The sequence below is a fragment of the Sus scrofa genome, chromosome X (assembly GCF_054392235.1).
Source record: "Sus scrofa isolate SSC_HxYL_T2T_F1_AM1 chromosome X, Sscrofa_HxYL_maternal_Yorkshire_Landrace_v2.0, whole genome shotgun sequence".
In the NCBI taxonomy this organism is placed as follows: domain Eukaryota; kingdom Metazoa; phylum Chordata; class Mammalia; order Artiodactyla; family Suidae; genus Sus; species Sus scrofa.
This window is the reverse complement of record NC_139401.1, coordinates 25681483-25705203: the sequence shown is the minus strand read 5'-3', so window position 1 is coordinate 25705203 and position 23721 is coordinate 25681483. Positions and strand designations below refer to the sequence as shown.

Here is a 23721-nt window from a genome sequence, read left to right as displayed (position 1 = left end):
GAAATATAATGGGCATTGATGCCTGTGATTTATCATCCACATTTAACCTTTTAATCGATAATGGTTATTTTTTGGATGGGATCTGATTGATTATTCAAATAATGGCTACATAGCTACTCCTGGGCTGCTTCTAACCACAGTCATATCAAAGAAGATAACAAATATAAAGATTCAAGTCTTTGCTCACTTTGAAGTATATTTTTAATTTTCCTTTTGATTCTTTTAGCCTTACTAGTGATTCATAAGCCAAGGAGTAAATCGATAACTCTTCAAGGAAGACTGAGTTTATGGGAAAATCTCTGCTCAAAAACATAATTTGTTCATTCAGGTGAGAGTGTTCTTTTCTGCCAACACCAAATTTTCAAGAAAGATTCTCTGTTAAAATGATGCCTAACAGAAAACACTTCATAACTCACTTCCTATGTAACAATAAATCTATTGTAATCCTCTTTATGATGAAACCTGGGAGTTTCCGAAGGTCCCTTGCTTCTCAGAAGAGCACTATAGCACAAGTAAAGTGTTATATATCCACTTAGAGTTTCACACTAGAAAACACAGGGAAGGTCAGAATTCAGAAACCAAGCTTTACTTCAAAAAAAAAAAAAAACACTCATACACAAAAATCTCTGTACTACATTAAGTTGTCAAGGACTCGAGGATAGCAGAACTGATTTGGTACTCTACTAAAAAGGAATTTTCAAAAGTTCCAGTGCTTGCATGATTCAAAAAATTTGTCATGGAAAAAGAACTTTGCAGGTGAATGTTTATTATGACTGCTCTTTTTTTTTGGCCATATCTAAGTTTATGTTCTTTGTTCAGTTTCTATTGGTGGAACACTTGTTTCTATTGCTGCAACTTGTTATTGGAGCACATCTGAATGTACATGGAAATGCTGATGATGTTTTAATGACCTGAAGATTATGTTTCTCACTTATAGGATCACTAAGGCAGATTAAGTGGTGAACAGATAGACATAGTTCCCATAATGTGATGACACTGGTTTTGATCCTATAACTACTTGAGGTTTATTGAATCCTTAGTGTTTTCACAGTGGTCAATTAATCACTTTGCTCTTGCCTTGACTTCTCACTCTTAAAAGGCAACATATGAATAATTTGAGGCTTTCCTCTTACAAGAAATCAAAGTTTTAGAATTTCAGAGCCAGGACATTAATGGGGAGAGTATGGTCTTTGGAACCAAGAAAGCTGGGTTTAAGTCCAGGCTTGGCAACTCACCAACAGTATGTAATTGAAGTGAATTGCATTCAGAATAAGAATCTTGGTTTTACTATCTGTAAAACAAGGTATCATCAATAGCAGTTATAGGAAATAGAAATTTTAAAAAGTAAAAACAGGAGTTCCCGTCGTGGCGCAGTGGTTAACGAATCCGACTAGGAACCATGAGGTTTCGGGTTCGATCCCTGCCCTTGCTCAGTGGGTTAATGATCTGGCGTTGCTGTGAGCTGTGGTGTAGGCTGCAGACATGGCTCGGATCCTGTGTTGCTGTGGTTCTGGCGTAGGCTGGCAGCTACAGCTCCAATTCGACCCCTAGCCTGGGAACCTCCGCATGCCGTGGGAGCGGCCCAAGAAATGGCAAAAGGCCAAAAAAAAAAAAAAAAAAAAAAGTAAAAGCATTGCTTCTTTATGTATCTTGTGTGTGCATGTACACATATGCTTAAGTGTGCTTGTGTGTTTGTCCTTATGAAGCAGGCAAGGATTGTTCTGAAATTTGGAGGAAGATATTTAAGTCTGCACAGAGCCTTGCTGGAAGCATTATATATCAAATTGCAGGTGGAAGAAATCTTGCGGCCACATAATACTAGTCCAACTTTTATTATGGAGGAAATAGTTTTCCCTGTGTGGCCTGTTTAGTAAGCTTTGTGTGAAGAACTTGATTTTGGCAGTTCCCACCTGCTCACAATTATCCCACTGGGTTTAAGAAGTGAGCACAGAGGACTCCAGTGCATCTCCCGGGGAAAAGAGAACAAAATGGGAGGGTGTCTCTGCAGTGTCTGGCTTATCCTGTGCTTTCAACACTGATTAATGTGTACAATTTTATTTTAATTCACTGGTGGTAAATCTTTGATTTTACACTCCTACTCTGCGTGTACTCTGAAGGGAATTTTTGCTTAGCCAAAACAACACAGCTTAGAGTTGTTTTGAGGGTCAAACCAAATAGTACTACTAAACAGCCTTAAAAACACAAAATAGAGTTAAAGAAAATGCTAATGTATTGACTTACAATCTGTTCTAATGCTTGCATTTTAATTTGCCTTTTTTTCTTCATTGCTTTATTTTTTCAGGTAATAAATGTTAATTCTAAGTTTAAAAAAGAGAAGAAAATATATGTAGTAAAAATAATTTCTTTCTAATTAAAAGCTACCACCTAATGGAAGTTCCCTTGTGGCACAGTGGGTTAAGGCTTTGGCATTGCCACAGCTTTGGCACAAGTCATAACTGTGGCATGATTCTTTCCCTGGCTCGGGAATTTCCACATGCCCCGAGTATGGCCAAAAAATAAAAATAAAAAATCATGATTTTTCATGGCATTTGTTTACTTGATTTTTGGAAAATAAGACACCATATATATTAGTCTGAAAACTGGTATGTAGATAAAATAGTTTTACATCATGGTGTGTGCATAGTACTCCATTTTAGGGTTATAGTATTATCCATTCCCCTTTGTGGAATATTTACATCAACTCAATTTTTTTTTACAATTTTAAACAGTGATATAAGAACCTTTGTGCCCATGTCCATGTATGTATGTAAACACACATATGAATATATTATGAAATACTTTAAATATATTTGAAAATTACATCCAAAAAGTTGTCAGTGATTACGCAATTCCTACTTCCTAACATTCAACACAATGTTGGCTATTTTCCTGTTTTAAGTCATTGGCAATTTAAATGGCTGAAAATTTTATTTTATGATTGTTTTAATTTTCATATCTTTGGCTGTGTAAGGCTGTATTTATTTTTGATCGTTATGGACCATTAATATTATTCCTGTTAAACTGTAAATTTCCTGTAAGTTTCCAATAAATTATAGGTTTCACATATTCTGCTTTGTTCCCAACACATAGCAATATACCAGGCACAAAATAACATTCAATAAATATTTTTTTTTCTAAAAAATTCTTGTCATTTTTTCTATTATAAGATGTATAGTTTTTTCATTAATTATCAAGAGGTATTAATATATGAATTATATTAACATATACATGTAATATAGATCATATTTTCATATCATTACCATATTAACCCTTTACCATATGTATGATAAATATACATCTGTGTGCGTGTATATATAACCTACTAAAATATGTACCTTTGATACCTACTATGTACCTCCTACACTATAAAATTCATAGTACGTTTCCATTTGGCACTTGCCTTCTAACTTACATATTAGGTTCTTGCCAAAATTTTTAATTTATAATTTAGAGCTTTTTGAAAATATATCAGTCTTTTATGTTATAATGCTTTGAAAAGTTTTGTCAAGCTCCAAATTATATAAATGTGTCTATGTTCTAGTCTAATAATTGTATAAATTAACTTTTTATATTAAAAGAAATCCATCTGAGGCTGTTCTAAGATATGAGGAAGGATTAGAGTTAAAGAGAACTTATCTTTTGTCTTTTTATTTCCTACAGAAAGAGCTCATCTGCCCCATGACCCTGAGGAGCATGCAGACCATTAGCAGCAATGAAACTAGCTTGTCTTTTTTGCTCCAAAGGTAAGAAAAAAAACCTTTTGGATTTCACTATATGTGCTGGTGCAACAATGCTCACAAGTAACCTTGTCTCCTTGTTCTATTTTGACCTCTTGTGACAGTTGGGCAGTGAAGGACCATGCTGTTGCTGCTCGTTATTTGTTGCCACTTGGCTTTCTTTCCCTTCACTGTTGTTTCATCTAAAGATGCAGCACCAGCCTTTAACATCACTGTATATGTATTGCCCTCTAGTGGAAAAATAACCCCAAATGATGCCCAAACCTAATGAGCAAGTTGTGTATCACCCTTCCTTCCGAATGCACTATGGGAAGAGTGTCACTTCACATATTAACTAGAAAACTGAGCTCTGTCAAGCCTTTTCAGCATGTCTCTGGTTAGGAATGTATGCTTCTTAATCAGTATATATGGCCACCTTTGGTGTGGCTTCTGTTCCCAGAGATAAACAGTAGAGCCCAAGGGAGGTCATATCAGAAAGTACAAGGAAATATCCAGGGAAGGTCAAAACACTTAGCCAGATGAGAAACAATATCTGCTTGACATTTGTCTCATGCATTGTACTGCACCTTTGCTATTAAAAAGAAAGATCATTATATACTGTATGATTTCAGTTATATAGTATTCTTGAAATGACAAAACCATAGAGATAGAAAACATACTAGTGGTTGCCAGGGGCTAGGGACTGAGACTCAGGTTTGATCCTTAGCCTGGCACAGTGGATTAAGGATCCAGCATTGCTGCCACTGGGATATAGGTTGCAACTGCAGCTCGGATCTGACCCCTGGCCTGGGAACTCCATATACCATGGGGCCCAAAAAGAAAAGGAAAAAAAAAATTCTGTAGGAAAGTGAAAGTCTACAGACAAGCAGCTTTCCCTTTAAGATGACATTGGTTTCATACATGTCTTGGGCCTGCTGAGCTACCGGGAAGTCTAGGAAATGAGAGGCAAGGGAGTCTGAGAGGCATTTTGTCCAGCTCAAACTTTATAGATTCCTTTCTGGATGGACATATAGTAACATATATTTGTGCATTTTTCTACAGCATTTGAAAATCACTAATGTTTATTTACTCAGTAACATATTTAATCATACTCATGTTTATATGAGGCTGTATTTATTTATTTATTTTTGCTATTTCTTGGGCCGCTCCCACGGCATATGGAGGTTCCCAGGCCAGGGGTCGAATCGGAGCTGTAGCCACTGGCCTACACCAGAGCCACAGCAACGCGGGATCCGAGCCGCGTCTGCAACCTACACCATAACTCACGGCAACGCCGGATCCTTAACCAACTGAGCAGGGGCAGGGACCGAACCCGCAACCTCATGGTTCCTAGTCGGATTCGTTAACCACTGCGCCACGACGGGAACTCCAAGGCTGTATTTAAATTCAGTTCCTAGCTCTACGATTTTAGATTTTAGGTATGTTGACCTTGAATCTAAACTTCAGTTGTTTTTTATCCTTAAATGGTTATAGTGACACTTCACAGGATTGTTTTGTTATAATTGTGATAGTTAAATGCAATAACGTATTGTGACAATTACATGTGGTAATGATGTAAGTTGCTTATCATAGATTCTGTGCTCAAAAATGGTCACATTTCATTGTAAGCTTTTAAAATTTTCACTAGATTTATTTGTAAAATGATTCTTGTGACAAAAAAAGCTTATATTTTTGCATCACTAGTTTTAGTAGAAGGTTGAGGGTTAAATCCCTCAAACAAATGCAGAAAAAAACCTAATTCACATATCATTTACTAAGTACAGAACCAAATATGTCAGCAACCAGTATATTTTGCATATATAATAAATACAGCCACATTTGAGAAATATTTTCCAGTAATTTTCAAAGCCTAATATATTCTTAGATTTTTATCTATTGAATATATAAAAGAGGGAGAGAATATATTCTGGGAAATTTTTAAACTCTGCATTAATCATGTTGATGACTTTGCATTCTACATTTTTGTAAATATATGAGGTGGATAAAAAGGAAAGAAAAATATGCACCTGTTTAGTATATAACCTATACATCAGGAGACAAAGAACTTCTATAATGCAGTAATGCACATGCAACTACTGTGCTTTAATTATAACATGTATTTCTAGATTTAAATAAGAGCTCTGAATTTATTAAATAAAAATCTGTTTTATTCACCACACTTAACTGAAGTTAAATTCTGGCGTATATATATTATAATGTACTAAATAAGGGATGAGAAATAGGTTATATTCTACATGCCAAATTCTGATCAATGGCTAGTTGTGACCTGTTGGGTTGTGTTGGTAATGATTCTGAAGTCATGTTTGGCATGAGTGGCAAAGAGGTCTGGAATTAATTAGTGATGTCTGCTACAGGCATTGAAGGACAAGCATAGGCAATCCTTTGGGTTCTTGTAACCTTGCATTATAATGCAGGCTCACTCTCCAGTGATAAGTGGTGTGATTAGAACAAAAGTGCTAATTGTTAGCTTGTTAAATGAACAAATGAATACCCTTTTAGTGATTTCATGTTTCCCAAATAACTTTTTATGATTTGACTTTTTTTAAAAGAGACTTTCTATTTTTTGAACAGTATTTAAAAGACTTTATATTTTTGAGTGGTTCACACAAAATTGAGAGGAAGATGCAGAGATTTTCCATATACCCTTTGCCCCCACACATGCACAGTATCCCTGTTTTGAATTCCTGGACCCATTTTCAGCATGTGCATGTGGAGGTTTTTCCGCACTAACAAGCAGTTCTTGGATGCCAGCTGTATGTCCAAGAATTCAACTCAATTCTAACACTCTCGACTAGGAGATAGAATCATATTGCACAAGTAAAGGGCTCAATCCCATAAGACTACTCTGCTTTAGACACCCGTCCCAAGTCCAGGTTACTCTGTGCTTCTAACCAACTGGCTATAAATCAAAAGTTCCTACAACCCCCTCCTCAGGTTCAATTAATTTTCTAGAATAGTTCACAGACTCAGAGAAACATGTTACTTATTAGATCACTGATTTATTATTAAAAGACATTAAAGGATATGAAACAATCAGATGAAGAGATGCATAGGGCAAAACATGGGGAAAAGGAAAGAGCTTTTGTGCTCTCTCCAGTGTACCACTCTCCCCAGTCTTCATGTGTTCATCATCCAGAAGCCCTCTGAACTCTACCCTTTTAGGTTTTTATGAAGGATTCATTACATACACATGATTGATTAAATCATTGGCCATTGGTAATTGATTCAACCTCCAGCCAAAGTGTCTTTCACAGTAGCTGTGACATTTTGCATTCCCACCAGCAATGACTGAGTGTCCCTGTCGCGCCACAGCCTCACCAGCATTTGGTATTGTCAGTGTTCAGGATTTCGGCCATTCTAATAGGGGTGTGATAGTATCTCATTGTTATTTTAATTTGCCTTTTCCTTATCACATATGATGTGGAGCATCTTTTCATATGCTTGTCATCTGTGTATCTTCTTTGGTGAGGGATCTGTTCAGATTTATGGCCCATTTATTAATTGTGTTAATGAGTTCTTTGTTTTGGGGTAATAATCCTTATCAGATATGTCATATACAAATATTGGACCAAGTGCCATAGCTTGAAATGCCATCTACATTTTGGGGTCTGATTTTATTGCTTTACTAACCCATCTCCTATTATCAGTCTTCTCTTTATTCCTTACCATCTCCTACTTTATAGGCAATTAACTGTGAGGGAAATCTACTAGGGAGCTTTCTGATAAAAATCAGGAAATCTTGTTGGGCCCATCCCTTCTTCTTTCATTCTTTGAACTCAAACATGATGTCTGAATCTGTGACAGCCAGTTTACTCTTTAGAAGAGACATTTAAAAACAAAAGCAAAAACAAAAAACCCTTCTAGATATAGGAGAACAGAAATCTAAAAAGAGGCAAGATTTTAAGATAGCATTTTTGAGTCTGAAGCTGCCACTTTGAATTATTTTTAATAAAATAAAAATAAACATGTTTCACAAGCCACTAGTAAACATATTTTCTGTTATGTGGTATTAAAAGCCTTCATAAGATATAAAATCCAGTGTTTATTACCTTGATTGTAGCAGTAATAACACACATGTATACAACATGTATGTACAAACTCAGCAAAGTATATACATTAATTATGTGTAGTGTTTATATACCAATTACACTTCAATGAAGCTAGAGGGAAAAAAGATATAAAATCAATTGCTCCTCTGAACTCCAGAACTGAGCTGTTTACCCAGCAGCTGCCTTTGGATGTCTTAGAAATACTTCAAATCCAGCAAGCCCAAAATGGGTATCATCATTCTTTCTGTGAGAGACTGTTCTTCCTCTTGTATCCTCTCATGAGTGAATGGCATGGAAACTTTGGTGTCATTCTTGCTGTCTCTCTCCTCCTTTCTCACTCCCATATCAAGATCTGTAAGAGTTGTTGATACTACCTCCTAAATATCTTTGACATTTGTTAACCTTATCCTTACTTCTGCTGTCTTATTTTAGAACATTTCATTTTTAAAAAATATGAAATATAATAAGTATACAATGAGGGAATATCAACAAATGTGAATACAATACATTCCTATGAAGAAAATACCTGTTTCCTATTCCCCTCTCCAGTGTATTCTCTGTGTGGTAGCATGAGTAGTGTATCTAAACTATGAATAAGATTGTGCCATTTGCCTATTTTAATGTTTCACAGCATCCCATTGTACTCAAAATAAAATTAAAACTTTTGAAAATTCCCAACAATGTAGTTCTTGAACTCTGCTCTGGTCAATTTCTCCTGCCTTGTCTCTGAAGTGACCTGGCTCTCTGCCTAGCACCTTATACCTGCCCTTTAAGAAACAGAACTTTACAGATTTAACATTACTTTATAACCTCCACCAAACTTACCTCCACCAGGCTGGGAATAATATCTCATTGACTGCTTAATACCCACTGCCTCACATTGCCTTGCCCTTTTAAGTATTCATAAAATATATGGAGAATCTGAATGGGAAAATTCCAAGCTTCTTTATAATTAGTTCTCTATAAATGTTTTTATACTTTAAAATTGCTTTGTTAAATACTAAGCTGATCTAAGAATTCATCTCCATTGTACAAAAAAAGTTAAATACAGAAGTATATAAAGAAGAAAATTCCTCTTCTCTTACTCAGTTCTTCTTCAATTTATAGTAACCAATTGTATCAGTTTTATATGTTAAAAAAGTAGCTGTGTGTGTATTATACATAGATTGGCTCTGTATTAGTCTTGCTGCCATAATAAATTATTATAAACTTAATGGCATAAAACAACACCTATTTATTAGCTCACATTTCTGTAAGTCAGCAATCAAGCACTGCATGACCAGATTCACAAGTTCAAAGACAAGTTGTTGGCTGACTGTGTCCTAACCAGGAGCTCAAGTGTCATCTTCCAAGCTCATTTCTGTCATTGGCAGAATTAGGTTCCTGTGGTTATGGGACTGAGGTCCCTGTTTACTCTCTTGACTATAGACTGGGGACCATTCTCAGCTCTTTAAGACTGCCTGCATTCTACCTCATGTAATCCCTCCATCTTCAGTGGAGGAATGGTATGTCGAGTCCTTCCTGTGATTCAAATGTCTTTCACATCTTCTGTTGTCAGCTAGAGAAATTTCTCAAGTGATTAGCAGGCACATCTGGATAATCTATCTTTTTTTTTTTTTTTTTTTGTCTTTTTAAGGCTGTACCCACAACATATGGAAGTTCCCAGGCTAGGGGTCAAATCAGAGCTGCGGTTGCTGTCATACACCACAGCTCATGGCAATGCCAGATCCTCTAACCCACTGAGCGAGGCCAGGATCAAACCCATGTCCTCATAGATACTAGTTGAGTTCATTACTGCTGAGCCACAACAGGAACCCCGATCTCTCTATCTTAAAGTTATCTTTGCCATATGATATAACATAACTGAAGAAGTGAAATCTCATCATATTCACGGGACCTGTAAATTACAGCAGGATGGCTTTTCATGGCAGATCAGAAATTCTGCTTACCACAAGCTCATTGACTCACAATATATATCATTTTCCAAATGCCATTTTTTTCCACTCAGAAAATATCTTAAATATATTCCTATTTTAATTGGCACAGAATATTTCTTATTCCATATGTACCATAATCTATTTAATCATTTTCTGTTGATGAGAATTTGAGTTTCTAATTTTGGAATATCACACAAAGATAACACAGTTGTTAAGACCACAGATTCTGGTATTACATTATTAAAAGTATATTGAACTTTGCTATACTCCTGAAACTAACACAACATTATAAATCAACTATACTTTAATTAAAAAGTATATGAAGTATTTGCTTCATAGAAGATAATTTTAAAAGATTACTTTCATCATGTATTAAAAAAGTGAGTTTTTGAGTTTGGGAAGATTATCAGAAGAGTTCTTTGTAGATAGAGACAAAGGTAGACATGGTAGTAGAAATACAGCTATACATGGAGAAAACACTTCAAATTTTTGTTACTGTTTTTAATTTTGATTATCCAAATCAGATGTGTGATTTTTTTTTTTTTTTTTGTCTTTTTGCCATTTCTTGGGCTGCTCCCACAGCTTGTGGAGGTTCCCAGGCTAGGGGTTGAATTGGAGCTGTAGCCACTGGCCTACGCCAGAGCCAGAGCCACAGCAACACAGGATTCGAGCCTCATCTGTGACCTACACCACAGCACATGGCAACACCAGATCCTTAACCCACTGAGCAAGGCCAGGGATCGAACCTGTAACCTCATGGTTCCTAATCGGATTCATTAAACACTGAGCCACGACGGGAACTCCAAGATGTGTGATTAAGAGTCAGAATATCATAAACTCATGTTATGAAGCTCCTGTGACATCTCCCACAGCATCGTCTTCAAAGATCATTTCTTTATTTATGTTATAGCTAATTGTTTACATGTCTATCTAGCCTACTGATTTACCTTAGTATAAGTACTGTCATATTTGTTTTCACTGCCTTCAGAGCTACTCTTACATGGAGAATAAAATTGTCATTTAGTGTTTGGAGACTGTAATCAGATGGTTGGTCAAATGCAAATAGCAGAATTGGTTATTCTTAATTTCTCTCTCCATATAGCTCCCTTTACCTGCCTTTAGGCATCTAAAGAATTTTTATTCTCTGGGGATTTTTCTCTCCTACTGCTCCAAATAGCTCTGCCACTTGCTAGCTGTGGGATATTAAGAATATTTTTTTTTTAAAAAACTCTATTTAAAAAAATGAATGTAGATTTACCAAAATAGTTGAAGTGATTGTACAGAGTTCCTATATACCCTTCATCCAGTTTCCTCTAATATTGAATCTTACATAATTATGGTATGTTTATTAAGAATAAGAAATTAATACTAGTACAATATTATTAACTCTAATCTTTATTCGTATTTCACCAATTTTTCCACTAATGGCCTTTTTTCTATTCTAGTATCCAGTTCAGCTCCTTTTAGTATCCTTAAAGCATGTTTTGAAAACATAGGGGCTAATATTCATACCAATTTATATGTTCCTTGTGAGAGATAGGTGAATGAACAAAGATAAGCACTTTGGACAGATTATGGCATATAATATTTGCTATAAGTATTGAAAAAGAGAGGCCATAACTATTTGTGGGCATAGGTATTTTTTCCTTGGGATTAGATACTTAGAAATGGAATTAATAAATAAAAGGATACTTGCATTTAAAATTTAGATTGGTTCAAATTGCCCTTCAAAATGATCTACCAATATGAAATAGAATATGCATTTTTCCCATGTCCTCGCTGAGAGTGAATTATTAACAGTTGTTTTCACTTTTTCCAGAGATGGACGAAAAATGATGTCCCCTAGTTTTTAAAAATAAAATACCTGATTTATACTGAGATTATACATTCTTTTAGAAGTTTATTGACCATTTGTATTTCTCCCTCTTTGAACTATTAGTTCATATCTTTTGTACCTCTTTCTTATAGGATCCATATATGTTTCTTATTGATTCGTGGTTCTCTCTATATTCTGAAGGCTAACTCTTTGTATATCATATGCACTACAGTATTTTCTCTCAGTCTAATACTTAAATGTTGACTTTATAGCACTTTTTAAAAAACTCTGACCAGGGTAATATTTATGTAATAAAGTTTATTAATACTAAGATTTTATGGGTTTTGGATCTAATGACTTATTTAATATAATATTTATTACCTCAAGATATGCTATTTTTAACAAATTTATAGGTATTTTTGAAGCAGTTACTATATTTTGTATATGATATAAAAGAAGGTGGTTTTACTATATATAAGTAAATGTCCTGTGTATGCCATGTACTCCACCTAATTTCAATACTAATATGTATTTTAAAATTTGGGAAAATCTATTGTCCTAAGTGATAATCTGGAATATCATTCCTTTCCATTAACCTGATTATTAGGGTAGATACATTTAAAGTTTTATTATTGTTATTGTGAATATCCAAGGATAAACATACTAAGAAATAGAAAGAATGAGAGTGCACATGCTGAGAGAAAAAGAATCACAAAGCCCAAGCAAAATTTTGACCATGGGCATAATAATTTTTTCAATTGATTTGTGGGTAGTTGTTATTGTCTCTCTCTTTCTCTCTCTCCCTTTTTCTTTCTGTCCCTCTCTCCCTCTCTCCTTCCCTCTTTCTCTCTCATACCAGACACAGACACACACATTTATATTCTCAGAAAAATAGTAAATACAGTGCTCTGATGTCTGCATGTTTAAGGTCATTTTAATGTTAAAAATACGTGCTCTGGTACAATGGTAAATGGGATAGTTTCCCTAATTTGTCTTTCTGATCTTTCATTGTTGGTATATAGAAATGCAGCTGATTTCTGTGTATTTTGTATTCTGTGACTTTGCCAAATTCATTGATGAGCTCTAATAGTTTTCTGGTAGAGTCTTTAGGATTCTCTAGGTATAGTATCACGTCATCTGCAAATAGTGGTAGTTTTACTTCTTCCTTTCCAATTTGGATTCCTTTTATTTCTTTTACGTCTCTGATTGCCATGGCTAGGACTTCCGAAACTATGTTGAATAATAGTGATGGGAGGGGACATCCTTGTCTTGTTCCTGATCTCAGCAGGAATTCTTTTGGCTTTTCACCATTGAGAATGATGTTAGCTCTGGGTTTGTCATATTTGGCCGTTATTATGTTGAGGTAGGTTCCCACTATGCCCACCTTCTGAATGATTTTTATCAGAAATGGGTGTTGGATTTTGTCAAGGCTTTTTCTGCATCTATGGAGAGGATCATATGGTTTTTATTCTTCAGTTTGTTCATGTGGTGTATCACACTGATTGATTTGTGGATATTGAAGAATCCTTGCATCCCTGGGATAAATCCCACTTGATCATGATGTATAATCCTTTTAATGTATTGTTGGATGTGGTTTGCTAGTATTTTGGTAAGGATTTTTGCATCTATGTCTATCAGTGAAATTGGCCTGTAATTTTCTTTTTTTGTGGAATCTTTGTCTGGTTTTGGTATCAGGGTGATGGTGGCCTCATAGAATGAGTTTGGAAGTGTCCCTCCTCTGTGACTTTTTGGAATAGTTTCAGAAGGATAGGTGTTATCTCTTCTCTAAATGTTTGATAGATTCACCTGTGAAGCCATCTGGTCCTGGACTTTTGTTTGTTGGAAGATTTTTAATCACAGTTTCAATTTCAGTTCTTGTGATTGGTCTGTTCATCTCTTCTCTTTCATCTTGGTTTAGTCTTGGAAGATTGTACTTTTCTAAGAATTTGTACATTTTCTAGGTTTTCCATTTTATTGGCTTGTAGTTGCATATAGTAGTCTCTTATGATCCTTTGTGTTTCTGTAATGTCTGTTGTAACTTCTTTTTTATTTCCAATTTTATTGATTTGAGTCCTCTCTCTTTTTTTCTTGGTAAGTTTGGCTAAGTGTTGATCTTTTCAAAGAACCAGCTTTTATTTTTATTGATCTTCTCTATGGTTTTCTTCATTTCTATTTCATTGATTTCTGCTCTGATCTTTATGATTTTTTTCCTTCTGCTAACTTTAGGTATTATCTGTTCTTCTCCCTCTAGCTGCTTTAGATGTAAAGTTAGATTGTTTATTTGAACTTTTTCTTGTTTCCTGAGGTAGGCTTGTATTGCTATAAACTTGCCTCTTAGAACTGCTTTTGCTGCATTCCATGAGTTTTGGAAAAAATAAACAAATGGGACTTAATTAAACTTAAAAGTTTCTGCACAGCAAAGGAAACCCTAAACAAAACAAAAAGACAACACACAGAATGGGAGAAAATATTTGCCCATGAAGCGACTGAAAAAGGATTAATCTCCAAAATTTATAAACACCTTCTACAGCTCTGTACCAAAAAAAAACAAACAACCTCACTTTAAAAAAATGGGCAGAAGAGCTAAACAGACAATTCTCCAAAGAAGACATACAATACAGGATGCTCAACATCACTCATTATTAGAGAATGCCAATCAAAACCACTGGGTGGTACGACCTTACACCAGCCAGAATGGCCATCATCCAAAAGTCTACAAACACTAAGTGCTGGAGAGGGGGTGGAGAAAAAGGAACCCTAGTACACTCTTGGTGGGATTGTCAATTGGCGCAACCACTGTGGAAAGCAGTATGGACATTCCTCAGAAAACTAAAAATAGAACTACCATTTGATCCAGCAATCCCACTCCTGGGCATCTATCCAGAGAAAACCATGACTCAAAAAGATACATGTACTCCAATGTTCATTGAAGCGCTATTTTCAATAGCCAAGACGTGGAAACAACCTAAATTTTCATCGACAGAGGAATGGATCAAGAAGAAGTGGTATATATACACAATGGAATATTACTTGGCCATTAAAAGGAAAGAAATAATGGCATTTTCAACAACATGGATGGACCTAGAAATTATCATGCTAGGTGAAGTCAGTTAGATGGTGCAACACCAACATCAAATGCTTTCACTGACATGTGGAATCTGAAAAATGGACAGACTGAACTTCTTTGCAGAACAGATACTGACTCACAGACTTTGAAGAACTTATGGTTACCAAAGGAGACAGGTTGAGGGCTGGAGTATGCACTGGGTGTTTGGAATGGAAATGCTGTAAATTTGGTTGTGATGATCATTGTACAACTACAAATGTAATAAATTTCATTGAGTCATACAAAAAATATGTGCTCTGGGAGTAGAATTACTCACCTATTTACTTGGAATGTTAAAATTCAACATAATTCTAATTAAGGCACAAATGAGAATTGGCTTCTGGTACATGAGCATCCTTATCTATACTGTATTAAGATTTAATAAACAAAGCATATCTTATGAACCTTTGACTTTATATGAAATCAGTAACAATTCACATGTAAGTAATTGTGAAGAGAAGCCACTCTCAAGCCCTCCTCTACCCTGGTCATCACTGTTTTAGAATTTTTTAAAGGTTTCCTCTGGGCAATCCCCTATGGCTTGGGTATAGACAGTATTTTTTTTTAATTTTATTGGAGTATAGTTGATTTACAATGTTGTATTAGTTTCAGGTATATAGCACAGTAAATAATTTATACCATAAATATATCCATTCTTTTTTCACATATAGGTTGTAACAAACTATTGAGTAGATTTCCCTATGCTATACAATAGGTTCTTATTAATCACTTATTTCGTACAGTAGTGTGTATATGTTTTTCTTACCCTCACAATTCCCAACTGTTTCACTTATGGTAACCATAAGATTGGTTTTGAAATCTGTGAGTTTGTTTCTATTTTATAAATAAGATTATTTTTTGTTAAGAAGAAAGTGCCTCATCTTCTCTCAGCCTCAGTTCTAGTCAAGGGCATAGAGTTTGGCTAGACAAGCATAGGCTGAATTTATACCCCAACTCACCCCCATAGCCAGGTGACAATGTGCAGGGCAAAAATGCACAAACATATGCAGTAGTTCTGATGCCTGTGACCTGAAACTTTCATTATAAGCTTCATTAACTCTGCCAATTTAAGGTTGATAAGTAAGATGTACTCTCTCCCAAAATCAAATACAGTAAACGTGTGGTAACAAGTAATGAAGTGTAAATGTCTCTGACATCTCTAGTCAAGATAGCCCAGAACTTAAAGATATGATAAATTTTTACTGATAATTGATAATATACTATTAATACTGATAGAGATACAGCTATATAAAAAAACCAATTAAAGCAGTAAATTCACCCTTGTGGATATACTGTCCATTAACTACATGAGATTTTGCATTTATTTCAGCGGTATTTAAATTCACTAGTCCTTTGGGTAGGTTCTATAATGTCTAATTTTATGGCTCCCAAAATGTTGTGACCTAAGAATCACTTGGCTTAATTGTGTGCATTGAATAGTAAAGAAAAGTAATAGGAAAAATTACTCCAGGTCAACATGAGTAGTGCCTCAACAGGGCCCTAAAGGCACAGGGAAAATTATTAATCAGAGGTAGGAATTAGAGTTGGTCCACTAAGGTTTAAAGGAAATCTCAAGGGCCTAGAAGTTCCCTTTTTGTTGATTTACTGTCTATATCAAAGCAGGATTCTGATTAGCCTTTTACAGAGCTGTGTAAGATTGAGCACCACAAAAAGGAGAGATGACAACCGGTCATGATCACTAGTCAGCTTTAACATTATCTTTTCAGAAGATCTCCTGAGATACACATTAGTAAATGTTCGTTGACTATGGACCTTGCTGGTCAGAAGAACTATGTTATTCTTGCTTCTAGTCATGACAATGAAATGAATAAAAACTGTTAAAACACTAAATGGGTATTAACATTTGATAATTAGAAACTGGAAGTAATTTTAAAATAGGCTACCCTTGCATTTATGTAGCTGTTCGTTTCTCTGTACTTCATACAAAGTTATTATTTTAAAACCAAAGTACTATTCTATTTGCTTTCTTAAAATGGTGCTTTGCCATGTGAGAAATAATTGAGTAATTGCATTGTATAATGCTGAAAGTTTTTATAATCCTCTCCAACAAAGACTTGTCTAATGCATTTGGTTATATGTATAAATATTATTCATTTTCTTCACTCTTCTAGTTTGGACCCCATCAGTGTATTTCATATATAAATGAAAGATCTTAAGGGGCAGAGTATATCACCTCAAAATATGCCTCTTTGGCATAAGGGCTATTTTAGGCTGATTATTTTTAAGAAATAGCAGATACAGGAGAAGCTCTGAAAACCAAGAGTTATCCTTTTGTAAGAGGGATTTACACTTATAGGGAAAAATCTACATTTGTAAACGTGATTTTCTTTCTGTAAGGGGAAGAGGAAGGTGATTAAATCTTTAGAAACACTTATCAGTGAAAAAGGAAGCAATTTAAATCTGCATAACAACCTTGCCCTTGTTTACTGTGCCTTTCCTGGTAACCTCCCATAATTGATTTCCCCATGCCACCATTTTTTGTCTGTAACTTGAGATGGTATTGAAGGTGGTGGCTTGGGCCATTTGGGGGAGTTACTTAGTTTTTCCCGGGTATCTCTCATGGAAGTAACTTCCCAACTATCAAGTACTTATTGAAAATTTTAGTAAGACTTTTTAATGAGTCTGTATTTATTTCTGTTCCTGTTAATTTAATATTAATATATTTATTTCCTATACATTTTACAGTGCCGTAGTAGAAGTGCATTTTAAAATTTTTTATTTATTTATTTTTATGGCTGCACCAATGGCATATGGAAGTTCCTAGGCCAGGGAGTGAATCTGAGCCACAGCTGCAACCTTTGCTACAGCTGCAGCAATGCCAGATCCTTTAACCCACTGCGTTGGGCCAGAGATGGAACCCATACCTACACAGTGACCCAAGCCACTGCAGTTGGATAGTAGAAGTGCATTTTAATACTATATCCCTGCAATCAGGATCACTCTCTCACTAAAGATATATATCAATGTGGAGTTTTATCACTGAAAAAATGTCTAAAGCAATGAGAAAATGAAACTGGGTATCTCACAGATCAAGAAATGGGTTATATTTGATGGTAAGAGTTTGAATTTATTTTTATGGTGACTGAAAGCCTTTAAATTGTTTTTAGAGAAAGAGCGGTTGAGGAGTACTATTTTTAAGAATTAACTCAGCCCTAAATTGTACTTGCAATACACATATATATGTATTTGCGATATACATATCATACTATGTAATCCTCATAATTTACTTCATAATGGAGAAAGTATTGTCGTCATGTTATAAATAAAGAACAGTACTAGAAAGCTCAATATATTGCCCAAAATTGTAAATTCTAACAGAGTCTGTCTGATATCAAAATCTGCCCCCTTTCCCTACCTCTAGGCCATTTAGGATTGATGAGGAAGATGCAATGGAGGAGAATGAAGCTAATCAGGTTTGTTTCCTGTAGATGATATCAGGGGATGCTGAGCTCCTGAACAAGAGCTAGAGAGGTAGATATTAAGAGGACAAACCAGATCTAAGAAATAGGGAAAAATATCAGCAGACATGCAGAATATTTAGATATTGGAAAACAGGGATAAAAGAAAAATGTTATCAAATTTCAGCTTAAGTGATAAAATAACGGATGATTTCTGTCAAGATTTTAAATAATACAGAAAAATGGTAAGTGAGGAGTTCTCTTGTGGCACAGCAGGTTTAAGATCCCTTGTTGTTGCTGCTGTGGCAGATGTTTGATTCCTGGTGTAGGAATGTCCGCATGCTGGGGATACAGTCAAAAAAAGGGGAAAAAAAAAAAAAGAAAAATGGTAAGTGAAACTTAGCAGTTATTTGGAATCTCATTGCAAGCCGATTTGGAGGAATGGTATGAGAAGTAAACTGTGGAATAACTAGGACAGTGGTTCTCAGACATGTTAGTCTCGGGGCTCTTAGAATCATAAATTATTGAGGACTCCAAAGAACTTTGTATGTGTGGCTGTATCTATTGATATTTATATAGTAGAAATTAACACTGAAATTATTTAACATTTTGAATTATTAATTCATTTAAATTAATAAACTCATTGCTTTTAACATAAATCATATATTACTATAAAAAAGTCTTATTTTTCAAAACAAAACAAAAAATAGTGAGAAGAGTAGCACTATTCTATATTTTTCTAAATTTCTTTAATATCTCTTTTCAGAAAAGACAACTGTTTTCTCATATGTGTGGCTGCATTCAATCTGTTGTGACAGCACATGTCTTGAGGCCTCTGGAATACTCCAATATACATTTGTGCGAGTGAGTGAAAAAGGTGACTGATGTTTTAGTATTATTAAGAAAAGAGTTTTGAACTTGAGGGCACCCTAAAAATTTTTCAGGTTTCTCCCTAGAGTCTCCAGATCACACTTGGAGAACAGGTGGATATTGATATCTGATACATTTTAGTAGTTATACCAGACCACAAAACTAAGAATAAAGATGCTACCACTGGTGCAAAGGAGCATGGTGTTCAAAGAAAGTTTATTTTGTTTGGTTGCTTTAATTTTCTATTTAAGAATTTTTTTTTAATACAGTGTAGGACAAAGTGATTAGAAGATAGGATAGTGATTAATCTTGAGCAGGGCATCAGTAGAAACTGGAAGGGGGCAAGAGATTTCTAGGATGCTGGCATGTGTCCTGTTTCTTGATCTGAGCGTTATTCCCATGACTGTAAATCACTTAGTGAAAATTAAATGAGTTATATACAGTTATGTTCACCTTTACTGAATATATGCTGTAATTTAGTAAAAAGCTAAAATATATAGAAAGCAAGCATAAATGACAGTGTCATAACACTTATTGATTTTTAAAACAAAGAATTTTAGTGTATCAATGAAATAAAATTGATGCATAATTTGATTCACAGGTAATGAATGCAGAAGCATGTATGCACTGAGTTAAAATTCATATTTGCCATTTAATAGTAAACAAATTTAACATTCATTAGAATTATGTTTGCACTTTCATTTATTTACCAAGTGAATGTTTCTTGCTGATGACAGTCATTACTGCATGCCTGAGCGGTAAACTGATTTTACTTCCCAGGTCTGTTGGAATGGAATTGCACCCATGCTTTAATTTCTAGTAAACTCCTTAATTCCGTCGGTATTTCCTCTTTGCAAGTGTTTCTTAAAAGTTAATTTCTTGGCTGGCTTAAAGATCCTCTTCAGTGTTGTGAAAGGATATTAATTAATAGCTCTTATCTGTTTTTATCCATTAATTCCAACCTCAGTTTGAATGTGTTGTTGTACTCTGAGAAGGTGCCAAAAATAATTTTTAATATGACACAGAAAAGTTCCCCAAGGGATGGTTTTCTTTGTTATCTGTGATTCTCACTTCATTTGAACAATTTGCAGAAAAGTCTTGACATGTCTTTGGGCCACATATATAACTGTAAGTCTGCAACACATATACTGATATGCTCCCCTGTTAACAGATAACAAATGTGTCGTAACTAATAGGCTCTTGTAGTGGGTTAGTGAGACTGAACATGCTTCCACCTTTCATGAATGTGCCGAAGGAGTGATCACTTCAGTTATCTTAGGCATCAAGACTAGTTTCTTTACACCTCCATGCAAGGTAGACCAGATAATTACTAGTTTTTAACCAAATAAGCTTTAATGAAAGTAAAAGCAACTTATTCAGTACCATAATAGTGAAATGAACTAAGAGCCATGCCATTGAAAAAATATTTCAGCAAATAGCATTTTTCTCTTGTTTAACACTGGGAAAGGGCTTTAACGGCAGGTGAATTATTTGAATAGTACAGAATGTCTTGCCTAGCCATTCCCTTAATCCATTGTCTAGTCTCGGAAGAACACTAGAGGCTATCTTAAAATAATAAAATATTGCAATGACTTTCACTGTAGCCAAGTGCCCTATTCTACAGTGTGATCACCACAAGGGCAATCCTTCATACTTTCATATACTTCTTATTTACTTTGGAGTTTAAGCTGCATTAACTGCCACTCCTTGAATTGGAAAGCACATTAAAACCAGTGAAGAATACCTCCTTACAGTGGTATTTGCAAGCAATAAGCTATGATCTGAAACTTCAGTTCATCGGCACACACACACACACACACACACACACAGCACAGAGACACCAGTTTAGATGAAAAAGTAGTGTTAATACATTTAAACAAGGGGTGTCTGGGCAATGAGCTGGGGGAGAAAAGGAAAAGACACAGAGTTCAGTTTGGCAGAAGCTTTTAAGTTACTGAAGTAATTCCAGTAAGTCAATGATCTTCTCCATATCAGAGGCAGCTAATTGAAATTGCTGTGCAGCCTGATGTCCTGGCGGTGTGAAATTTCACAGGTTGAGATAGCTAAAGTAATGGAGCAGAATTCTTGAATTAAACCAATTGGTATCAAGGGATTTACTCTCAGAAGACATGAAACAAGTTAATGGCCTAATCAGAAAAGCACACTTAGGGCATTTTTGGAAAACTCTTGAATTTCAGGGTTATGCAAATGGAAGGAAAGCCAAGAAGCCCTAAGGGATAAAACATCCACCCCTTTTTACTTTTGAGGGTGCACTCAGCTCTAAATTCAGAAATTAGCAATTCTTTGTATATATGCTCTGGAACAGTGGTCCTTATTTATTTATTTATTTATTTTCTTTCACGCATCAGAATCTCCTGGAGGGCTTTTTAAAGTCCAGAGGACTGTGTCCCACCTCCAGAGTTTCTCATGTAGTATGTCTGGGGCAGGGCCTGAGAATTTACATTCTCAATCAATACCTAGTTGATGCTGATGCTGCTCCCTCAGGGGTAACACTTTGAGAAGCACTGCTCTGAAAAACTTAAAAGTGCCTCTGAATCCCCTGGTTATCTTACCGAAGTATATATGAATCACGTGAGGGGCCTTATGAAAATGCAGATCCTTAGTAGACAAGGCAATGCAGTTTCTCTGCTCTGTGGAGCACACTTTGAGAAATAAGAATCTCTAGTATCTTAGTGTGAATCTGTTTATAGTGTCATTCTTTCCTTAGTTGGGGAAACTGTGTAAAGCATGAAAGCACTCATGGGGGCAGGATTGTAGGGGAAAAAAGATTGATTGCTAAGGTTGGGGTTAAGCTGAGAAGGAGGATGTCATGATAAAGGCAATCTAAGCCAACTTCATAGTTTCCCCTTAGTCTGATGCATTATTTTCCCAAGGTGGTATGAAAGATAGACTTTTATGTGTTTTTTGGTTTGTTTGTTTGTTTGTTTTTTGTCTTTTTGCTATTTCTTGGGCCATTCCCGCGGCATATGGAGGTTCCCAGGCTAGGGGTCGAATCGGAGCTGTAGCCACCGGCCTATGACTGAGCCACAGCAACGCGGGATCCGAGCCACGTCTGCAACCTACACCACAGCTCACGGCAATGCCAGATCCTTAACCCACTGAGCAAGGGCAGGGACCGAACCCGCAACCTCATGGTTCCTAGTCGGATTCGTTAACCACTGCGCTACGACGGGAATTCCTTATGTGTTTTATATTATGTTCACCTGACTTTTAAAATTAGTTGTTCAGAGCCCAGTAGATTCGAAAGAAAACATTCTTCAGTTACCTGTATTCTTGGAGTAGAATTATTTATTTTTAGAATTTCAAAGGGAAACAATGGGAACTACATAATTATCTCTTCGTTTTACAAAAAAAGCTTAGTTACCTTTTTTGTCCCGTCTTTCAAACTTTACAGCCATCAACACCCTAGAAGTAATACTCAGTCTTGAAAGTATCTAGTGATTACAGAAGAAACAGTGTCTAAGTACTGTTGAGGGTCATTAGTCATTTGAAACTATGCTTTAAAATCTTATAAAAATTATACTTGGTAAAGAAGAAAGAAAGAAAATAACAGCTCTTACTCCAGACCCGAAACTGTTGTTTACTGTGGTCTCTGTATTGTCATACATTCTGGATCTTCATTGGGGAATTTCTCGTGCACACAAGAGTTCTTTGTATATTTTGGATAACAGTCATTTATCAGATGTGTCTTTCTTTCCAGTTTGTGGTTTGTGTTGTTCTCTTGATCTTTGTTTTTCTCAAAGCAGAAGTTTTTCATTTTAATGAAGTCCAGTTTATCAATTATTTCTTTCATGGATCATGCTTTTGGTGTTGTATCTAAAAAGTCACCACCTTACCCCAGGTCACCTAGGTTTTCTCTTGTGTTATCTTCTAGGAATTTTATAGTTTTGCATTTTATATTTAGCTCTATGATCTATAAAGGATCATTTTTGACAGTTACAAAATAGGGCTCATAGCTCACCTTAAACCAGTAGATTGTTATATAGTGGGACATTTTAGCAATAAATATTGGGCAGGACTTCTTGCCAGGTCATTGATCTACATATAAAATAATACAAAATGCGTAATGCACTTCATAACATAATGGTGAATTTGTTTGTGTATTCGTAATGATAGAAATTACAACTGATCTCTGAACAAAGTCTAGTGCAATTCTAGAGAACATAATTGGTTATAATGGGTATAATGGGTATAATTATAATTGGTTATAATGGGTAAGAGAAAGGAATAAAATTATAGGAGAGAGTGAATTTCTTGAAAATAGTATATCATGGCTTATGTATGTTTATATGTTTCCAATGTGTTGCTTAATGCATATGAGTCAGATGTAAATAAATGTTGACATAAGAAGGCATGACAGAGTTAATAGCATTCATTTCTCCTCCTTACAAGGTGATGTCTGTGCTAGAGTAGAACACCATGCTATTTGACCAGTATTATATCTCTTACAGTATTTAGCAGCATACCCTATTCATAGTAAGAAAGAGAGAAAGCAAATTTACCCATGCATTATGTACCAGACATAGTTTGTATACAGTATGTTTTGACATATATATTACTTCACTTGTGTTTCTTGAGGTGGCTTAAGATAGGACTTTGATTAAAAGCTTAAGTTGTGGAGTTCCCGTCGTGGCGCAGTGGTTAACGAATCCGACTAGGAACCATGAGGTTGCGGGTTCGATCCCTGCCCTTGCTCAGTGGGTTAACGATCCGGCGTTGCCGTGAGCTGTGGTGTAGGTTGCAGACGTGGCTCGGATCCCACGTTG

The 23721-nt window shown here is 35.5% G+C and overlaps 2 protein-coding genes across 11 annotated transcripts in view; one reads left to right on the top strand and one right to left on the bottom strand.

Annotated features, from left to right (window-relative positions):
• The window catches only part of LOC110257722 (uncharacterized), a 476707-nt gene that overhangs the window by 162055 nt on the left and 290931 nt on the right, over window positions 1-23721 (top strand). For 4 of the 9 annotated variants that reach the window (XR_014835842.1, XR_014835841.1, XR_014835850.1 and 1 more), the window contains 3 exons: window positions 227-328; window positions 3661-3743; window positions 18831-18941. Coding sequence is in view for 2 of the 9 variants with exons in the window: in XM_085008769.1 (XP_084864895.1) it covers window positions 3661-3743; window positions 18831-18879 (132 nt within the window). In the remaining 7 variants the exon portion in view is untranslated. The remainder of the gene's footprint in view (window positions 1-226; window positions 329-3660; window positions 3744-18830; window positions 18942-23721) is intronic. The other 5 variants (XR_014835851.1, XM_085008769.1, XM_085008770.1 and 2 more) reach the window with 2 other exon arrangements.
• LOC100737023 (melanoma-associated antigen B18-like) overlaps window positions 1-23721 on the bottom strand; it is a 135195-nt gene that overhangs the window by 28542 nt on the left and 82932 nt on the right. The gene's annotated exons all lie outside the window — the stretch shown is intronic.